The sequence below is a fragment of the Dendropsophus ebraccatus genome, chromosome 1 (genome assembly GCF_027789765.1).
Source record: "Dendropsophus ebraccatus isolate aDenEbr1 chromosome 1, aDenEbr1.pat, whole genome shotgun sequence".
Lineage (NCBI taxonomy): Eukaryota > Metazoa > Chordata > Amphibia > Anura > Hylidae > Dendropsophus > Dendropsophus ebraccatus.
This window is the reverse complement of record NC_091454.1, coordinates 22,806,956-22,826,899: the sequence shown is the minus strand read 5'-3', so window position 1 is coordinate 22,826,899 and position 19,944 is coordinate 22,806,956. Positions and strand designations below refer to the sequence as shown.

General features: G+C 44.1%; 1 protein-coding gene across 3 annotated transcripts in view; it reads right to left on the bottom strand.

Moving 5' to 3' along the window:
• Nucleotides 1–2,997: 2,997 nt before the first annotated feature.
• Nucleotides 2,998–19,944, bottom strand: part of FAM114A2 (family with sequence similarity 114 member A2) — a 23,437-nt gene continuing 6,490 nt past the window's right edge. For all 3 annotated transcript variants that reach the window (XM_069969071.1, XM_069969064.1, XM_069969062.1), the window contains exons 4-14: nucleotides 19,276–19,374; nucleotides 18,945–19,051; nucleotides 17,043–17,177; nucleotides 15,422–15,580; nucleotides 13,969–14,089; nucleotides 11,758–11,837; nucleotides 9,235–9,336; nucleotides 6,937–7,073; nucleotides 6,287–6,359; nucleotides 5,943–5,996; nucleotides 2,998–3,641 (exon numbers count right to left, since the gene is read on the bottom strand). In XM_069969071.1, the coding sequence (XP_069825172.1) occupies nucleotides 3,555–3,641; nucleotides 5,943–5,996; nucleotides 6,287–6,359; nucleotides 6,937–7,073; nucleotides 9,235–9,336; nucleotides 11,758–11,837; nucleotides 13,969–14,089; nucleotides 15,422–15,580; nucleotides 17,043–17,177; nucleotides 18,945–19,051; nucleotides 19,276–19,374 (1,154 nt within the window). In that variant the 3' untranslated portion in view covers nucleotides 2,998–3,554. The remainder of the gene's footprint in view (nucleotides 3,642–5,942; nucleotides 5,997–6,286; nucleotides 6,360–6,936; nucleotides 7,074–9,234; nucleotides 9,337–11,757; nucleotides 11,838–13,968; nucleotides 14,090–15,421; nucleotides 15,581–17,042; nucleotides 17,178–18,944; nucleotides 19,052–19,275; nucleotides 19,375–19,944) is intronic.

The following is a 19,944-nucleotide window of genomic DNA, read 5'->3' as shown; positions in this document are numbered from 1 at the left end:
ATGTGGTTTTTTAGCAAAATAATTTTTTTATGCCATTGTTGTTTCCCAACCATTGAAGGGGGTTAGCCAGAAATATAAAAAAAAAAAAAAAGAAAAAAAAAAGAAAAGAAAAACCCTGTGTGGGGGTCTGAACACCCAGAACATGTCAAAATTCTGACATTCTAAAGTTATGTTAACAAGGTGTACAAACAACGGCCGTTGTTTAACACTACCTATGTATCATGATCATTAATTCCGGGCGTAGGTATCGCTAAACAACTGCCGTTCATGGTGTAACGGCCAGTGTTTGTACAGCTTGTGAACACAGCCTCAAAGATGTTTCGAATAGAAAAGACTCAGAGAGTTATCAAACATGGTGTAAAGTGAAACTGGCTCAGTTGCCCCTAGCAACCAATCAAATTCCACATTTCATTTTCCAAAGAGCCTGTGAGGAATGTAAAGTGGAATCTTATTGGTTGCTAGGGGCAACTGAGCCAGTTTCACTTTACACCATGTTTGATAAATCTCCCCCATGGTGTAAAGTGAAACTGGCTCAGTTGCCCCTAGCAACCAATAAGATTCCACTTTACATTCCTCACAGGCTCTTTGGAAAATGAAATGTGGAATTTGATTGGTTGCTAGGGGCAACTGGGCCAGTTTCACTTTACACCAGTTTGATAAATCTCCCCCTAAATGTCTTCCTGGTGACGGAAAGAAGAGCAGCACAGTCCTCTCTACTCCCACTCTGCCCTGATCAACTGACTGTAGAGGTTGCGGACCCTTTGCTGTTTACCCGGCACAGATACGTAACGTTTGCTACTGACTGTGCCTGGTACTGCAACTCAGTCCCATTGACGTGAATGGGTAAACAATGACTGCTATATTGTTGAAGCAACACGGCCCCTCCGATCAGCTGTCAGGAGTCGGACACCCACTCATCTGATACCGATGACCTTGTTTAGGGATAGGGAACCCCCTTTATTGTACATCACTAGACCACCGCTATTAGACCGCCATCTTCTTTCTACCCTAGCTTTTGACATATGGGGTAAAATAATTACCATTCCATTACCCCAGACCACTATGTAACCAAACATTAACCCCTCTGCTACCCCAGACCACAAACAATGGTGTTATTAACCCCTAAAATATAAAGGACGGTCGTGTTAACCCCTTCACTACTTTAAGTCCACCAAAGGAACAGGAAATAACACTGCAACTTTCCTACAACAAAAACCTTGGTGATATTGACACCTTCACTACCTTATAACAAAGCCCAAGGTGATAGTAACCCCTTTATTACCCTAAGATCACATTAAAGTCTTTAAAGGGGTACTCCAGTTAAAATTTTAAATTAACTGATGTCAGAAAGTTATATAGATTTGTATTTTACTTCTATTTAAAAATCTCCAGTCTTCCAGTACTTATCAGCTGCTGTATGTCCTGCAGGAAGTGGTGTTTCCTTTCCAGTCTGACAGTGCTCTCCGCCGCCACCTCTGTCCATGTCAGGAACTGTCCAGAGCAGTAGCAAAATCGCCATAGAAAACATCTGCTGCTCTATATAACTTTCTGAAACCAGTAGATTTGAAAGAAAAAGATTTTCGCTGGATAACCCCTTTAACCATTCCACTGCCACAGACAACAAGTCTCAATTACTGTGAAAACTTTTTTCATAATAATTTTTTTTTTTAAACGATCATTTTCAATATGTTAGGATGTCCTGCTAATATATTCTAAGTATCAGACAGCTGTTATATGCTTTATAGAATACATATAAACATGAAGAGAACCTGAACAGGTCCCTGTAGTGTACTTTTAAATCAGGAACATTGCTGCACTACTACTTTTTACAATTCCCCTTAAGAGCAGAAGTGGACCTGAAAGTCCTTAAAATGTTCCCTTTTTGGACACTGTGGGGGAGATTTATCAAACATGGTGTAAAGTGAAACAGGCCCAGTTGCCCCTAGCAACCAATCAGATTCCACCTTTTGTTTTCCAAAGAGTCTGTGAGGAATGAAAGGTGGAATCTGATTGGTTGCTAGGAGCAACTGAGCATGTTTCACTTTACACCATGTTTGATAAATCTCCTCCATGGTGTAAAGTGAAACTGGCTCAGTTGCCCCTAGGAACCAATCAGATTCCACCTTTAATTCCTGACAGACTCTTTGGAAAACAAAAGGTGGAACCTGATTGGTTGCTAGGGGCAACTGAGCCACCATGTTTGACAAATCTCCCCGTGACTATGTGGTGTAAAGCATCGCCTCATTGCTCTGTGACCTCAGGCTAAGGCCTTCTTCATACACCGCAGTCCAACAGGAGAAGTCTATGGTGCAAATGTGCTATGTGAACTTTATCATACTCAGGACTGCCTGCAATAGGTAGTATCCAAGCTCCATTGGCACTACAAGTCACAGAACGGCTAACAAGCCCAGCTTCTGAGGTCTGTGACAGCTGGCAGTGTAATATTGCTTGTGTATGTTAATGGCAACACAGATTTAGGCTTAGTGATGCAACATTGGGTTTAGGCTTTGTCACAGTTAAAAGGGTTATCCAAGATTAGAAAAAAAAAAACTACTTTCTTGCAAAAACAGCGCCACCCCTGTCCTCAGGTTGTGTGTGGTATTACAATTAAGCTATATTTACTTTAACGGAACTAAGCTGCAAAACCCACACCCAAACTGAGGACAGGAGTGGCGCTGTTTCCAATCTTGGATAACGTATTTTTAAGAGGTTTCCCCCCTATTAGAAGTTATCCCCTCAGTTATCCTTAGAATAGGGAATTACTATGACTGGGGGAGGGTCAGACTGCTGGGATCTTAAGTGATCTCGAGAACAGACACATGAATCCCCCTGTCAAAATTGGGCCACAGTGGTATACATGCATGACCACCATTCCATTCCCTCTCTATGGCAGGAATGGGGAGCCTTCGGCCCTCCAGCTTTTGCAAAACCACAACTCCCACCATGCCTGGACAGCCTTTGGCTGTCCAGGCGTGGTGGGAGTTGTGGTTTTGCAACAGCTGGAGAGCCAAGGTTCCCTACCCCTACTTTAGTGTATGGCCAACCTAAAACGGGTCACAACAACAGATTTCAAGGCGGCTTCTATATACCATGGTCAAATCGTTGGTGATACAAGTCACGTGACCGCTGGTTGTCACCAGTATAAACCGTAATGGCCGCCCCACTGAATGATTCTAAATGTATGTGTGTTACACAGCTTCCAGTTTCCAGCTGGTTTCAATGCAGAGGTGACCCCATATTTTTTAGTGACTGGGGCTTTTCCCCCCACCGCCGCCAGTCAGTTAACAGTAAAGCATTATGTTCACATATATGTATGATACTTATGGTACTCACGTCAGTCATACCAGTCAAAAAAAAAAAAAAATCAGATTTTTTTTTTCTCTCGAAAATTTGGTTTTCGCTTTTTTTTTTTTTTTTTTCTCTTAGTTTTCTTAAACCTGCTGCAGGTCAGGCAGACATAGACATAGTCAAAGACTAGAGGGATTCCGGAAAGCGTTGGGTTAAGACCTAACAACACGACAGAGATGATGATCCGGCCCGAGACCCTCGGAAGATTATGTCCGGCTCTGGATGTGGGAGATTTCAAGTACAGGAAGCAGAAGCTGGAATGCATCTTGGATATAGGAAGCACTGTTTGATGCCTGTCAGGGAGAAAGGAAGCAATGGGGTCAGGGGCTGTGGTTATTCTAATTTCAGAATTTCACCAGAAAATGTTATCAGTGACGCTAGAAGGAACCGATATAGACATGGGAAACGTCATGTACTGCGCAGGAGGAGGCTGCAGAGCTTGTGGATTCCAAAGACTCTCATTCATCTGGCAGCCATGTTATGCATATGGGGGTCTCCTAGTATCAATCCTTACAGCAGCTTACTCCACCTCTCTATTCTACTCCACTAAGCATTCATGTGTATGGGCGTATGGGGGAGAAATAAGATGTGTCTGGCTACCTTAAGACATTAGGGTTTGTGGGAACTGTGTAGTCCAATGAGTTCAGTAAAAAGCTGAGGGCACTCACCAGATCATAGCAATACTTCTTTATTTCAGCATATATTAAAACCTTCAGTGGCACATGTCATTATTCAGCAGACACCAAACCTCTTCACATACATAACACAAACATGACGGCCATTTTGCACGCATGCGCGCTTCATCATCGATGTGATGAAGCGCACATGCGCGCGAAATGGCCATCATGTTTGTGTTATGCATGTGAAGAAGTTTGGTGTCTGCTGAATAATGACATGTGCCACTAAAGGTTTTAATATATGCTGAAATAGAGAAGTATTGCTATGATCTGGTGAGTGCCCTCAGCTTTTTACTGAACTTGTTGTACGTACAATATGTCTATTTAAGAGGTGCACCCCCTGTGCGATTTGTGCAATCCCGAGTGTGTCCGAGGTCCCATAGCGCACAGAAACAGAATTGAATGGACTAATTGGAGTAGGGCCGGTGACATTCTAAGACTTTGTGGAACTGTGTAGTCACTACTGAAGGGGACACCTCAGATGTTCTGACATGAATCTCAACGGGTATTCTGGGAAAACACACTTGTTCCCTATCTACAGGATAAGCGTCAGATCACAGGATAAGTATGTTAACCCCTTTATTTTTTAAATGTTTGGGCACTGTATTACTGATGAGTATACAGGGCCCTATCCAAAATAAGATTAGCCATTATTTTGGATCCAATACAGTGGTTGTGAACCCGAAATCATTGAAGCAGGATTATAGTTACCCACCTCGCCTGGTTCCTGAGCTTCTGCTGTTTAGACTCTTGTCTTCAGCCATGGCTTCCGGGTCCATTCTAATAGGCTGCATGGCAGTGTTAGGTACTAAGGCAGCGGGTAGCACTGATAGAAGCAGGCCCGGCAGTCTATCCTATGCCTTGCCCGTGGGATGTGACTCATTCCCTGTACTATGGTTCCTGTTTAGCACTCCAGACTCTGGATTTTGCCTCTGCCTTGCATCTAGACTATCTGTTTTGTGCCTGTTGTTCTACTCCTGGCTCTATATGTTGGATATATTTCTGACTTCTCTCTTGTCCTCTGGCCTCCTGGATCTGAAACGCTCTCCTGGTGACAACCCTTCTGTTCCAGACTTCGCTGCTGTCTCATCCCTTTAGTCTGACACATTCGGACTTCTCTCATAGTGAATACCCTCGGCTCTTATCCTGACTAAGCTCCCATCTAGTCTTCTAGCCTGTTGCGTTCCTAACCACTCTCCCCATACAGACCCTTGTTTATGTTCCCGGCTACACTACTACTGCCACCAATCTGTGACTAGTATGGTGACTGGGGACCTGGGAAGACTCCTGCAGCACTCCACACTGCCTTATGAAGACCGCAGGATCCCTTAGACTTCACACCCCAGTCAAACACACATCAAACAGATTATAGCTCATAGGAACTACATGTGACCATAACAATTATGTAATGATCTTTTAACTGAATGTTAACGAGACTCTGCTAGGCACAACTATACATGGATTTTAGAATGGGCGGATATACACTCAGCTCTGCAGAACTCTCCCTAGAAAGGTTAGCATACCGGGTACTGATTTATAGAAGAGTTTTATAGACTTTCCATGAATCTGTACACCGGAGCTCACTGATGAATAGGCACAGTGCTCAGATAAGTAGTTCTGCATTATTCCAGCGATCGGTGGGGTTTTAGTGACCGGATCCCCGCTAATAAATTAAAAAAAAACCTTCAGACATGTCATAGGTTTCTAGAAGAGATAGTTACCCTTTATATATTTTTGCCTGCACACAACTAGCTCTGCATATGCATTTACACAGCCAGTATTGAAAGCAGTATAAATCAGTATACTGCCACCTAGTGGGGAGCAATAATACTACAATACTTCAGTGGTGTACCATGACTCTATTAAAGGTACACTTCTACCTGCAGGAAATATTTCTAACTATAGGAGCAGACTTACCTCTAGGAATACTCCTGTCATCAGAGGGTTCAGGATGTCCGATTTCTCAGATGCCTAGATAGAGTAAAAATATGACAAATACTTTCCATATGTGCCTCACATAAAGAATGTGTGATGAATATTATTATGGCTTCACTTCTTCCTTCATTTCAACACAAGTTTAACTAAGAATACCATTTTAAGGGGTTAAAAATATAAAAAGTTAAGTCTGCCATCTAGTGATCAGTCTATAGTATTGCATGAAATAGAAACTTATTATAGATAGATAGATAGATAGATAGATAGATAGATAGATAGATAAAGATTTAATATATGTCTTTTATGGCAGCATTGGTCACACTTACCCCTGCAGTAGTCAGGAGTGTTGTCATCTTCTTTGATAGCTGTGACAGATCCTTGCACAGCGCAACAGTCATTCTGGCAAAGAAAGTTAATAAAAGTGAGAAAACTTAAAGGGGTTGTCTTCTTAATATATTTTCCTTCTATGTGTACATGGAAGCCAAGAGTGCGTATCAGGTTCTTCATTCCTTAGTTAGCAGAAGCTTCTATAAAGTATGCCTAGACCTGACATGTCCGTACACCACACGGATGTTTCATTGATTTTAAGGCAGGGGTGGGCAACCTTGGCCCTCCAGCTGTTGCAAAAGTACAACTCCCATCAAGCCTTGACAGCCAAAGGTTTAGCTTTGTCTGTCCAGGCATGATGGGAGTTGTAGTTTTGCAACAGCTGGAGAGCCAAGGTTTCCTACCCCTGCTTTAAGGGCTATTACATAATGCTTACAGTATTACTACAGATGCTTTCCAAATAACTAGTCATCTCTATTCTGTACTGTTCTGCCGAGGGCAGTCAGGGCATAATAGGAGTTGTAGTTTTGCAATAGCTGGAGAGCCATAGATAGAGGAACACTGCTTTATTTTATCACTGAATACCCTTACTGGGGTCATTCTAGATTCTTATACCCATCACTACAATCTAGACCGATTCATCGCTTACTGTGAGAGTGCTTTGCCCCGTGACACTGCCGGCACTTGGGTGTCACCATGCAGAATTAAAGCCGCCGTCTTGTGGAAGACTTCTATGGCACAGGCTGTGAGCTCGGCGAGGCTCCGGATGGCAAACTCATGGATATCCTGACAATAAAGAAAACATTACAGTGTGGTCCAGCAATTAACGGGTCAGATCTGTGTAATAAAACATACAAAATAATTTCTTACTTTCTTCCCATATATATATCCAACTCTATTGATCTCTATTAAACCCCCTGTTATGTCACTATAAGAGGGGGGCTTATAAACATGATAGAAGGTGGTCGCTTCTATGGGACCTACCTCTACTACCAATTGGCAGACTTAGGGCCCTATTCCACGGAGCGATAATCGGCCAAATCGGCTGATAATCGCTCCGTGGAATAGAGACAACGATCAGCCGATGATCGTGTCATTGGCTTATCGGTAATTTAAGTTCAAACCTAAAATCATGGGGCACCAACCGTGCATCGCTGCGTGGAATAGCGATGCGCATCCGGCGACCGAAGATTTCAGAAGCACCATGCTTTACCTAACCATGTTGCATGTCTTCTCCTGCACTCCTTCTTCCTCCCGGTCCTGCATGCAGCAGCAGCTTCGGTGCGGCCTGTCTACGCTGACAGACCGCTCAGCCAATCTCTGGCCAGGACCGCCGCAGCCAGTGATTGGCCGAGCGGTCTGTCAGCTCAGCTGCTGTTGCGTGCGGGAACGGGAGAAAGAAGGAGTGCAGAAGAAGCCCTGCAACATGGTTTGGTAAAGTATGGTGTTTAAACAAGGGCTGAAAGGACATTCAGGATAAATGATTAACAGGCCGTGTAATAGGCCCAGTAAACGGGCACCGATCTAGCAGATCGACTCTCGTTTACATTATTGATCTGGCCCTCATCGGCCCGCGGAATAGGACCCTTAAAGAGGTTTGGATACTTTGCAATCTCATACTTGTCCCCTATCCTGTGGATAGGGGAAAAGTAAAAATAACAAGGCACACCCCTTTAAGATTTGTCATGTACATGTATTATATGTTCACCTATTGATCCGTCTATGTGGCTACCCACTGGTGATAACACAGGTAAGTCGGGGGCTCTTGTCTCTGGCTATAGACATCATATCATGTTTTACAATTCACAAGCACATAATGAATCAACAGGACTAATAGGGTGGGCCCTAACCACCTAGATGCTTTAGTCTATAAAGGTTATTCAGCTGGGATCATAGTAATATCCAATCTCACCGCTGACACCAGGTGTGTTACCCAGCCAGCACCTGACATGTATGGAGTGGGTCCACTTCATACTTGTTTTATGGCGTGACCCCAAATACAGAGGTCTATTGTCCCCAAAGTGAAAGGAACTACCGCCCGCGCAGACCACCACCATCCATTCCCCATCTATAGGATATCCAAACACATTGCTAGGAAATGATGAGAAGTCTAATAGGGAATGAATAGAGAAGCGTCTGAGTGTCCATGCTGACTTATCACTCACCTGGGTAACCTCCATTCTCATGATCGGTGGGGGTCCCAGCATTTACCCCCACACACAAAAGTCTGCTCTTTATCCCCATTCCTGGAGTGTAACTTTTAACTATGAAATAAACTTTAAAGGGGTACTCCAGCAAAAATCTTTTTCTTTCAAATCAACTGATTTCAGAAAGTTATAAAGATTTGTAATTTGCTTCTATTTAAAAATCTAAAGTCTTCCCATACTTATCAGCTGCTGTATGTCCTGCATGAAGTGGTGTATTCTTTCCAGTCTGACACAGTGCTCTCTGCTGCCACCTCTGGCCAGAGCAGGAGCAAATCCCCATAGAAAACCTCTCCTGCTCTGGAAAGTTTCTGTCTCGGACAGAGGTGTCAGCAGAGAGTACTGCGAAGGCAGGAGATTTTTAAATAGAAGTAAAGTACAAATCTATATAACTTTCTGAAACAAGCTGACTTGAAAGATTTTAACTGGATAACCCCTTTAATTACTTTAAGAGGATAAAAAATTACATGCAGCCTAAAAGCTGTTTATGATTATAGATAGAACACCCAGGAATAGGGAGGGGTAGGATGTCACTGGCTGATGCCTATTACTTCCCCTTAGCATCAGAGGCATTAGAAGTGTCTGGCAGCTGATGATCACTACTGCCACCACAGTGCCCTATCCATCAGGACCAGCTCACTTTGCTGCCGCCTTTTTCCCCATTGACTTTAATGGTGGAAAATGTATGATGAAACAATGAAGCCATGGCAGCCATAACTAGATCCAATTACTGTCACTGTTACCTCCACGGTGGATTTTCTCTGTGGATCGGCCTTATCCTCCTCTCCCGTCACTTTCTCCTCCTCTTCCACTTTAATCATCCAGTTATAAGCGGCTTTCCGTGCCTGAAATGCCAAGAGATGTCAGCGAGGGAAAGTAATTACAAGAAGGAGACGTCTATGAAGGGGTTAGCTCAGGCCAGAAAGTCAATGAGAAGAGAGATTAACATGGCCAGGCTGCAGAAAGGTCCACATAAGATGAATAACCTAATGGTATAATGACTGGAGAACGTCATATATCACCGCCATATAGTGCTCATGTATGGAATGTCCTATACACTAATCCCAGTATTCTCATAGAGAATCATTCAGGACTGACACATAATGTAGGGAATCTCTTATACACATAGGGGGAGATTTATCAAACATGGTGTAAAGTGAAACTGGCTCAGTTGCCCCTAGCAACCAATCAGATTCCACCTCTCATTTTCTAAAGAGTCTGTGAGGAATGACAAGTGGAATCTGATTGGTTGCTAGGGGCAACTGAGCCAGTTTCACTTTACACCATGTTTGATAAATCTCCCCCCATAGAGTACCAAGGATTATCGCCACATGGTGCTCATGTATAGAGTCTCCTATACACTTATCTCAGTATTCTCCTAAACAATCAAGGACTACCGCCACAGTGTCATGTATAGAGTCTCTTATACACGAATCTCAGTATTTTTATAGAGAATTATTTATGACCACCATATAGTGTTTATGTACATAATCTCCTATACACTAATTCCGGTATTCTCATAGATAATCAAGGAATACCGCCACATAATGCTCAGGGAGATTAGTCGCCAGCAGAGAACAAAGGATTACACAGTGGGAGCTGTGTACTTAGAGGTCAGAGAGGTCAGTGCTGACTTCAGAGGAGATAGCCAGGTGATGTAGCTGTAAATTAACTTTGTTGTCCTGTTTTGGTGCCTCATCTCCCTCCACCCCTCCCCTCTCCATAGAGAACAGTAAAGACATTTTTCAGCGAATAAACCCAATTACAAAGTTTCTTAAAATCGCCTGTACTATTGATTTCTGCAAAAAAAGAAAAGGACAGTTACACTTCAAGCTTATATTGTGGACATTTCATATCTTACCGTATAAAGGATTTCTTGATGGTCTCTTCCCTCAAAATTACATGTTATTGATGAGGAGAGGGACGTAAGGGCGGGGCTTAACTGCCATTGCACCCCCCATATCTACACCCACATTGCCGATGTATGCCCTGCCCCTCTGTGACCTCATCACCATTTAGGCCCTGCCCCCTCCGCCGCATCATTGGAATGGGCCGACCTAGAAGCCTAGGCCCCGCTCTGATATGGGGGTGGGGCTATCTCTCTAGGTCAGCCCATTCAGATGACGCTTCGGAGGGGTGGGGCCTAGATGGTGATGATGTAACAGAGGGGGCGGACCTACTGCGCAGATATGGGCAGTGATATGGGGCACAAGGGCCATTAGGCACTGTCCACCAACAATGACATGCATTTTTGATGGGAGGGACCACCAAGAAATCCTTTATAAGGTAGGATATGAAATGTCCACAATCTAAGCTTAAAAATAGTGCCGAGAACTCCTTATCTGGAAAGGGGGGGGGTGACAATATCACTTTAAAGAATCATTCATGACCTGCACTCATACCTTACATTCCTTCTACACTAGTGTCACTATTATTATAGAGACTAAAAGGATCACCGCCATATAGTGCACTAATCTTGGTGTTCTTACAAAGAATCATGGAACACCGTCACATAGTGCACATGTATGGAGTCTATTATACACTAATCTTAGTATTCACATAGAGAATCAAGGATCGCTGCCATACAGTGTTCAGAATTACATGTCATGACGAAGTAAGACTGACATCTCAGGAGTGCTGGCGGCTCAGCCCAAATCCACCCTTGAACACCTCCATTTAGCTTACACAACTTACAGAAATCATAGAAACCCAGTGTGTTACATATTTTGGACAGGGCTTGCTCTTCCCAGAATGCAAATAACCTGGCAATGAAGTGTTAACTAAATTAAATTACTAGCTAACAAGTAATACCACAAACAACCTGAGGACAGGGGTGGCACTGCTCTTGTAAGAAAAAAGCTGTGTCTTTTCTAATCCTGGATAACCCCTAAGGGCCAGTTCACACGGAGCGGCAGAACTGTCTGTCGCAGAATTTCGCCTGCGTCAGTCTCACATAGTGTGTCTATGGGAGGGCTTGTGCACCTCCGCTCTCCGCGGCTCTCTGCTCAAAGAATTGACATGTCAATTCTTTGAGCGAAGAGTGATGGAAGTGGAGGCGTGTGAGACTGAGACTGAGAAGTTCTGCCGCTTTTGCTCTGTGTGAATTGGCCTTAGCAGCATTTTCTGGCAGGCCTAAATATCACTGGGAACCTTGAAATACAACATACCCAGCCCTGGTCTGAGACATTAGGAGTTCTCACACTGTACCCATATAGCCCTCTTTAGGACATACTGCCATTGTGTTACCAGACTAAAGGTATACTCACATTTGTCAGCTTCTCAGGCCTTACAGAGATCTGCAGCTCCTTAAACAGGGAGGATATTTCCTCAACAAAATCCTCATCCGCTGAAAAAAAAAGCAATATCACATATCACGTCACCTATGTTCAATGACAGTCTCATTGCAATGATACATCTTTGTTTTTCCATGCATCTAAAATTAAGGGTGCCTTCACACCTACCGTATCGCAGTAGAAAATCCGGTGCGGATCCGCAGCAGATCCGCAGCAGATTTAACTAAATGAATGAACACAGCGTTAAATACGCACTGTCAAATCCGCTGCGGATCCGCAGCAGATTTGTAAGTGCGGATTTAGTGCTGTGTTCATTCATTTAGTTAAATCCGCGGATCCGCAGCGGATTTTCTACTGCGATACGGTAGGTGTGAAGGCACCCTAAAGGTGGATTAACTCCTATGCATACCTGTGTGTTTCTATGGTAACAGAATACAAACAAATGCTGTGTAGTCTGACCCTGCAGCTGTATTCTTCCTTTCCTATCTCTGCTTGGCGTTCAGCTTCCAGCAGACTGTCAATGAAGCAGGGATAGGGATGGGAAGTGGAGAGAGGAGGTGTTACATCTAACTGTGTCAGCAGGCTGAAACCTGGATTTTAGTAAGCAGATGTAGCAGCAATCCAATAGTGACATTTCAGTTTTTGGAAAGAAACTGTAACTGCAATCTGTAATAAATCCTCCTTTTCCCTTTACTATAACTACAATCTGATGCTAAATAATCCCCCATATCAGAAGCCGCTGCATTTTCTTACACGCTGAGGGTCAGACAAGAGGTGGACGGTAAGGAAAATAAATGCAGACTGACCAAGTCCGACTGTGCAGCGGTCGGCTTTGATCTAATATTAACTCCCAAGTACAGAAGCCTCACACTGACTGGTCACCGCAACCGTCTGCCAGATAAATCCCACAACATGGCCGCTTATGGCCTGATCCTCCTACGCAGCCGCAAAGGTTATTCCAATCACAGCCTGGACAACCATTTATGTACACGGAGAACTAAGTACAACAGGACGTCACCAGGGCAAGGTCGCACTTTGTACCTTTATAATCATCACATACTCCATGAAATTTTATTGGCTTTAATAAGAAATATGTTTTACTTCAGTGAGTAATATAACTATCCATGGTGAATACAATATATATATTGGATCGCAGATTTATCAGCAGTTTTCCCCTCTGCTGGCTTCATATCTACTTATCAGTTTTCCCTATCAGTATTGGATGTAGACTAGCTATGATGATGTCTTCAATACGCAGAAAAGGGGATCCTGGTCTCCTTTACCTCTATAGTACGAAGGAGACAATCTGATGTCTCCCATACACTGCATACACATAGAAGAGAAGATCCTGCCTCCTAAAATGTATAGCACACCCTCAGAAACAGCATGGAAGACATTATAGAGCAGTGTTGAGCAAAGTAAGCTGTAAGTAAGCAAAGTGTAGCAGTTACTAGAAGCAAGAGAGCCTATATGTCTGTGACTTTTCACTTGCTCCCTCCTCCCCCTTCCCTGCCCATAGACTTATGGGCAGGAGGACATTATAGAGTAGTACTGAGCAGTGTAAAGGCCCTATTCCACGGAACGATTATCGTTCGTTTTCGGACGATATCGACCGCTACGGACGATAATCGTTCCGTGGAATAGAGTGCAACGATCAGCCGACATCGTTCATGTCGGCTGATCGTTGCAGTCGCTTGTTTTTCAACATGTTGAAAAACAAGCGACTGATATAGCAGCGATCTGCTGCCGTCGCTCCGTTGAATAGGAGCATCGGCAGCAGACGCTGCTGTATCCTATGGGCTGCCCGGACGATCAGCGATCCTCCGAGCAGCCCCCCCGCAGCTCCCCGCCGCCCCCTCCCGCACTCACCCGCTCGCTGCAGCCGCGTTGAATAGCGGCGGCAGCGAGCGGCGAACGAGGAGCAAACGAGCGCTAATAGCGCTCGTTTGCTCCTCTAAAACGACCCGTGGAATAGGGCCATAAGTTGTGAATCGAATACTGAGATGAGATAGTAGACAACTTGCTAAAGGCAACGGAGTTTGTATGTCTGTGACTTACTCTGCACTGGCTCCCTTCTCCCCCTCCCCTATCCATAGACTTCTATGATCTCTGATCTCTGAGAAAAGCTTTCTGAAGTAAAATGATCCATATTGCACGTAGAGGATTATAAAGATGGGCTGCTACCTTTCTCCACTTCTTCATCATCATCAAACTCTTCCATTGAGAAGACTTCCTTCAGGGACTCCAGCTCCTGCTTAAGTTCTGCCAGCTCTTCTCCCGATAGCGCCCCAATAATAGACTTCACCTTAGGGTACAAACAACACATTTAGGACTATGTAGACAATAAGATTGGCCATAAACATTACATACATTTCACATGACTTTCACAATCCTATGGTTAACTGGGAATCCGGACTGTCCATCAGTGAAGCCCTGACACCCAATATGCACCAACAGCTGATTTGAACATGAATGCTTATGAAAGAGTTAGGACCGTATTACACGGTGCTCGTTTACTGAGCTCATTATACGGCTCAATAATCGTGCAGCAAGGGCTGTATACACATATATAATAATAAAGTATATACATACCTGTCCATGCTCCCCGATGCCTTCCTGGCTTCTCCCAACAGCCAACAGTGCAACTTCAGAGACGGTTTTTCAAGTGACAGGCTGCTCAGCCAATCACTGGCCGCAGCAGTCCCGTCCCAGGCAGTGATTGGCTGAGCAGCCCGTCACTTGAAAGACCGGCTCTGAAGTTGCACCGTTGGCTGTGGGGAGAAGCCAGGGAGGCATCGGGGAGCGTGCACAAGTATGTATATACTTTATTATTTTCTTTACATAGTCTTCAGCCGTCAGCCACACATCACTATTGAAAATAGCCATGTGCACTCGGCGGCCGCTCATTTTTTAGTTAGGACTAAAACACATGATAGGCCAATGATTGTTGTCATTGGGTGATTGCTGTCTTTATTACACGGAGCGATAATCTGCCCAGTCAGCCTGATTCAGCAGATTATCACTCTGTGTAATAGGGCCCTTATGGTGTGTTTACACAGACAGATTTATCCTCTTTTCAAATCCATTTCTGGCTTTGGCTTCCAAAATCTGTCAGATAAATCTCTCTGTGTAAACGCACACTTTGGCTTTTAATTTCAATGTATGACTTATCATTGTCATTTGGGCTCACAAGTAAATGACAGATGATGGTAACAAATAGTAGAAAAAGCAATCGGCACTACTATGTCCAGTTCACGTAGCAGGGAGCTATTAGAGTATTGCACTATGTGGTGTGGTGGTGCTCACTTATGGGATAGATATACGGAACATCTTCATAAGTAGAGACAATAGAGAGGGTATAAGGGCACTGACCATTTAAAATTTTTTCATATCTTTATTGTGGAATAATCTTTAAAAGTCCATTGTAGACACGGCAGGTAGCGGGGGCGCCAGTAACTTTTCAGCAGCTGTTTTGCGTAATTAATAATGCGAAACAGATATGAAAAAGTTTAAATGGTGAGTGCCCTTGTACCCTCTCTATTGTCTCTACTTATGAAGATGATGGGTAATAGTACATGACGTGTTTAGCACAGACAGGTGAGCCAAGGACAGTAACGGCGTTGCTTATTACACCTACCTTCCCTTCGCTCTCTTTCGACAACATCTCTAATGCCTCAAGGTGAGCCAGACCCTGATACTCATCGAATAGCAGTCCGTAGTGGGCGCGTCGCTCTGTCTCGGTGGTGACCTCACTGCTGACGCGCTGTTCTTCTCTTTCCTTCGCTTCTCGTAACACCTGCGTCACAGACGAGTAAGAAAAGAATATGAGGATCCTGTACAACCGAGGTTTTTTTATGTATACATTACATAGTAATATCTAGACTACTCGGTCAGTACATGCCCAAATCAGCAAGTCTTAGGGCCCTACTCCACCGGACGATTATCGTTCAGATTATTGTTAAATCGTTCGAATCTAAACTATAATTGTTTGGTTGAAATGCAGTTAAGGATTAACGACCGAACGAGGAATCGTTGATCGCTTTCTAAGACCTGGACGTATTTTTATCGTTGCTCGTTCGCAAAACGTTTGCAAATCGTTCGCATTGAACGCAATAGCGAAGAAAAACGATCGCAAATACGATCATAAGTAACGATTATCGTTCCATGGAAATGAGTGAACGTTTTCAGGTCTTTCGCAATAGCGGTCGTTTGAGATTGTTAATCGTTAACGATTATGCGAACGATAATCGTCCGGTGGAATAGGGCTCTTAAGGGCTAACCTGTCTGGTCCGATCCCACAGAAGAGCTACTGTAGCAGAGATTGCTGAGAAAGTTTCTGCCAGACTACAATAGAAAGGTGTCAGGTCAAGCAGGGCATTGCAGCATGCTGTAAATCAATCAGCATGCCCATGTTGATGCCGGAAAGGTTTCTGCCAGACTACGATAGAAAGGTGTCAGATCAAACAGGGCATTGCAGCATGCTGTAAATCAATCAGTGTGCCCATGCTGATCCCTGTCCATTACAAGTGTATACAGTGGGCATGGGAGCCTCAAACCTGGACTATAGAGCAATGTTAGAAGGCGGCCTGCTTTGACGAATGATGTTTAATATTACATCAAGTGGGCAGCTAGGTGCGTGTGTTACTTACCTGTGGAAGAGATGGCATCAGGATGCATTATGGGAAGAAGACAAGTGTAATTCTCAGGGCAATTTTGTGCTGGGAGACCTTGGGGGAGATTTATCAAACATGGTGTAAAGTGAGACTGGCTCAGTTGCCTCTAGCAACCAATCAGATTCCACCTTTCATTTTCCACAGAGTCTGTGAGGAATGAAAAGATGGAATCTGATTGGTTGCTAGGGGCAACTGAGCCAGTTTCACTTTATACCATGTCTGATAAATCTCTGAGTCTCTTCCATTACTAACCATTGTCCCCCCTTCAGGACCCTAATAGCAGTGGCCCTGTGTCCGCAGAATGATGCCGCAGACAAACTGCTAAATTATTCAGGAAAAATGAAAAAGAGATCAAGGTGGTCAAAGTCTCCAAATTTCTAATCCATGAAAGCCGCACCTCACATCTGACAGGACATGGCGATCCCTTTATTACTCTGATGGTTTATGCCTCTATGGCTGCCAACAGGTTAAACATGGGCAGGATGATTGTTCATTGGACTCCTAACCTTTATGTAACATCTGGAATACATAATGCCATCTGACCTGTCCAGTTTAGCATAGTGACAGTAAGCAGCCTTGACCTACATGTGACAAGGTAGCATTCCTGTTCATCAGGCCTTTGGTCTTTTTGAAGCCTGGGTCTCCCTCTGCGATGACGTCCATTGTCTTCTTGCCGATAAACTCCAAGGCATCCAGCCCTCCGGTGAGAACAGTCTTCCCCTAAGGCAGAGGATACACATCAGTGCTTGTATAGAATATTTTACAGCAAACAACAATAAAACAATATTCAATATACATCTTATTAACCCCTTCAAGACAGAGCCCTTTAATGCACAAAAGTCCGGGTCATTTTTGCGCCATGATCTCTAGTTTTTATTAATACCATATTGGTGTAATAGAAAAATTTTGATCCCTGTTTATAAAAAAAATTTCTGATATATAATTTATTACAATCAGCAATCCTGGTGTTCCCCCCCCCCTTTTGCGCCATTCACCGTGCGGGAACAATAATGTTATATTTTAATAGATCCGCACACTACGATATATAATATGTTTATTTATTTATTTTTTAACATTTTTATTTTTATAATGGGCAAGGGGGGGTCTTTTAAACTTTTATTGGGAGGGGGGTTATAAGTTTTTTTTTTATACTTTTAAAAACTGTTTTATAACACTTTTTCTTTTTACACTTTTTATCACTGTAAAACATTTAATCAATAGATTGAATGTACTGATCTTATGCCATAGCATAGCACAGATCAGTGTTATCGGCGATCTATGCATACAGCCTGCCTGAGAGCAGGCTCTATACATGGATCGTCCGTCCGACAGGATGGAGGTAAGTGACTTACCCCAGCCTGTCGGCACAAGTGATCGGGACCCCGCAGCATGGCTGCGGAGGTCCCCGATCACTCAGTGACAGAAGCTTGTTCTGTCATTGAGTACCTTAAACGCTGCAATCGTTATAGATCGCGGCATTTAAGGGGTTAATGAGATGCAGCTGCGGGATCGCAGCTGCCTCTCATTACCTACGGCCCTGGACACACTGATGTGTGCAGGACCGCTTTCACTGCAGCGGTCCCGCACACATCAGAAGCCCCTCAGTCAGGAACGTACTTTCCTACTGCACAGGGTATGTGCAGTAGGAACGTATATATACATGTTACTGACGGGAAGGGGTTAAAATACAGGTCATAGCTATGGGGGAGAGGAAGTAAGGCAGAGAGGGACTGAAGAACATCTCCAGTCACGTCTGGCCTCTTATAGACCTTATAATAGTGGCAAAAACGAGGAGGGCAGTACTTATCAGCTGCTGTATGTCCTACATATCTACGTCTATGACATACAGTCAATGAGGCCTATGCCTCTCCTTCCTTCTCCGCTCCCCCCTCCTCTCTGTGAAGCCCACGGCAAGTAGGTCCTGCCACCACTGCTGTCATCAGCAGATTGTGCATGCGCCAGTGTCGTGCCTCTTGTTCTAGGCTACCAAGTCCGTGCTCCTGTTTATACCTGGGACTTTACAGCACACCGAGAGCTGTGAGAGGGGCTGCAAAGTGGAGCCGGTTCCTCTCTCAGCGATTGTGCAGCATAAATAAGAAGTCCTAGACGCTGGGTGAAGACAGCGCAGGCACACTGATGTGGTAGCCTAGAACACGAGGACGCAAAGGTGCATGCGCAATCTGCTGATAACATTGATGACAGGAGAGGGGGGGGTGGAAAAGAAGAAAAGAGAGGCATAGCAGGCCTAGGGCATGCATCATAGACTCAGCTCCTGTGGAATAAAGATAATTATTTAGGCAAACCAAGGTACCAAATGCATTGGTGAATGGACGACCAAGAAGGACTTCAGAAGAGAAGACTAATGGGGGGGATCAGCTAAGTACAGTATCGCAGAAAGCCAACATGCCCAAACCTTCTCTCCCCTGACATCATCCAAGGGGGCCCCCCTACACATGAGACAGTCATCCAGGCCTCGTTTGTACTTACTGTACTCTGCACAGCTGTAGAGATACTGGAGAGGAACCCCAGTGCCCCCGTAATGGGGGATGAGCCCTCCGCCTCTCTGGATTCGCTGCTTTCTTCAGCCGGAGCATCTAACAAGGTAAAGGCAGTAAACATATTACAATACGTAGCAAAAAATAAATAAATCCATTCTAAACTCTTATAATTTGTATGAAGAGAATAAATATAATCCATTGAGAAAAAGTTTGGATGGGTCGCATTCTGGGTGTCCAGACACCACCGATTTTCGATAAAGCCAGGAGTGTAAAACACTAGTATGAGAGCATAGAAATAAATATATATAGATGTAACTTGCCTTCTGCAGCCTCCGCACGATCCTTAAATGACAGCTCTACAGGACTCGGGACTCCCAATGAGCTCTCCGCCTTCTCAATGGCAGTAGTGATGCCGTGACCTGGGAGGGTAAACAGGGAAGGGGATGTATTATGCAATGCAACCATATACCCCTGTACACGGACATCACACAGGAGAGTATATCCTTTAAAATGTTGAACTTGACCGGGTATAACAAGGTAAGTCAGTAAACTGTATGATCTCCATGTGTTTTTATAGCTGCAGCAAGCTGCGGTATACAGAACAGCCGACCGCCAAAAGTTTTTATAGCTGAACCTGCAGCAATCTTGGATTTTATGTCTTTGCCAACACGTCCATAGACTTTAGGTGCCAAATGCATGCCCAAAGAGTGTCTTATGGTATATGCCGGGCAACTTACTAACTATTATCAATACATGGGAATATAAAGCATTATAAAAACACAGCACCACAACTCTCCTCAGTCTGTGTGTGGGGGTTTTGCAGCTCATTTCTATTGAAGTGAATGGAGCCGACTTGTAATATCACACACAACCTGAGGACAGAGGTGTTGCTGTTTTTGCAAGAAAGCAGCCGTGCTTTTTTCTAAAAGTCCTATTACATAGAGCGATTTTTAACGATTAGCGACTAACGATAAACAATCGAAAATGAG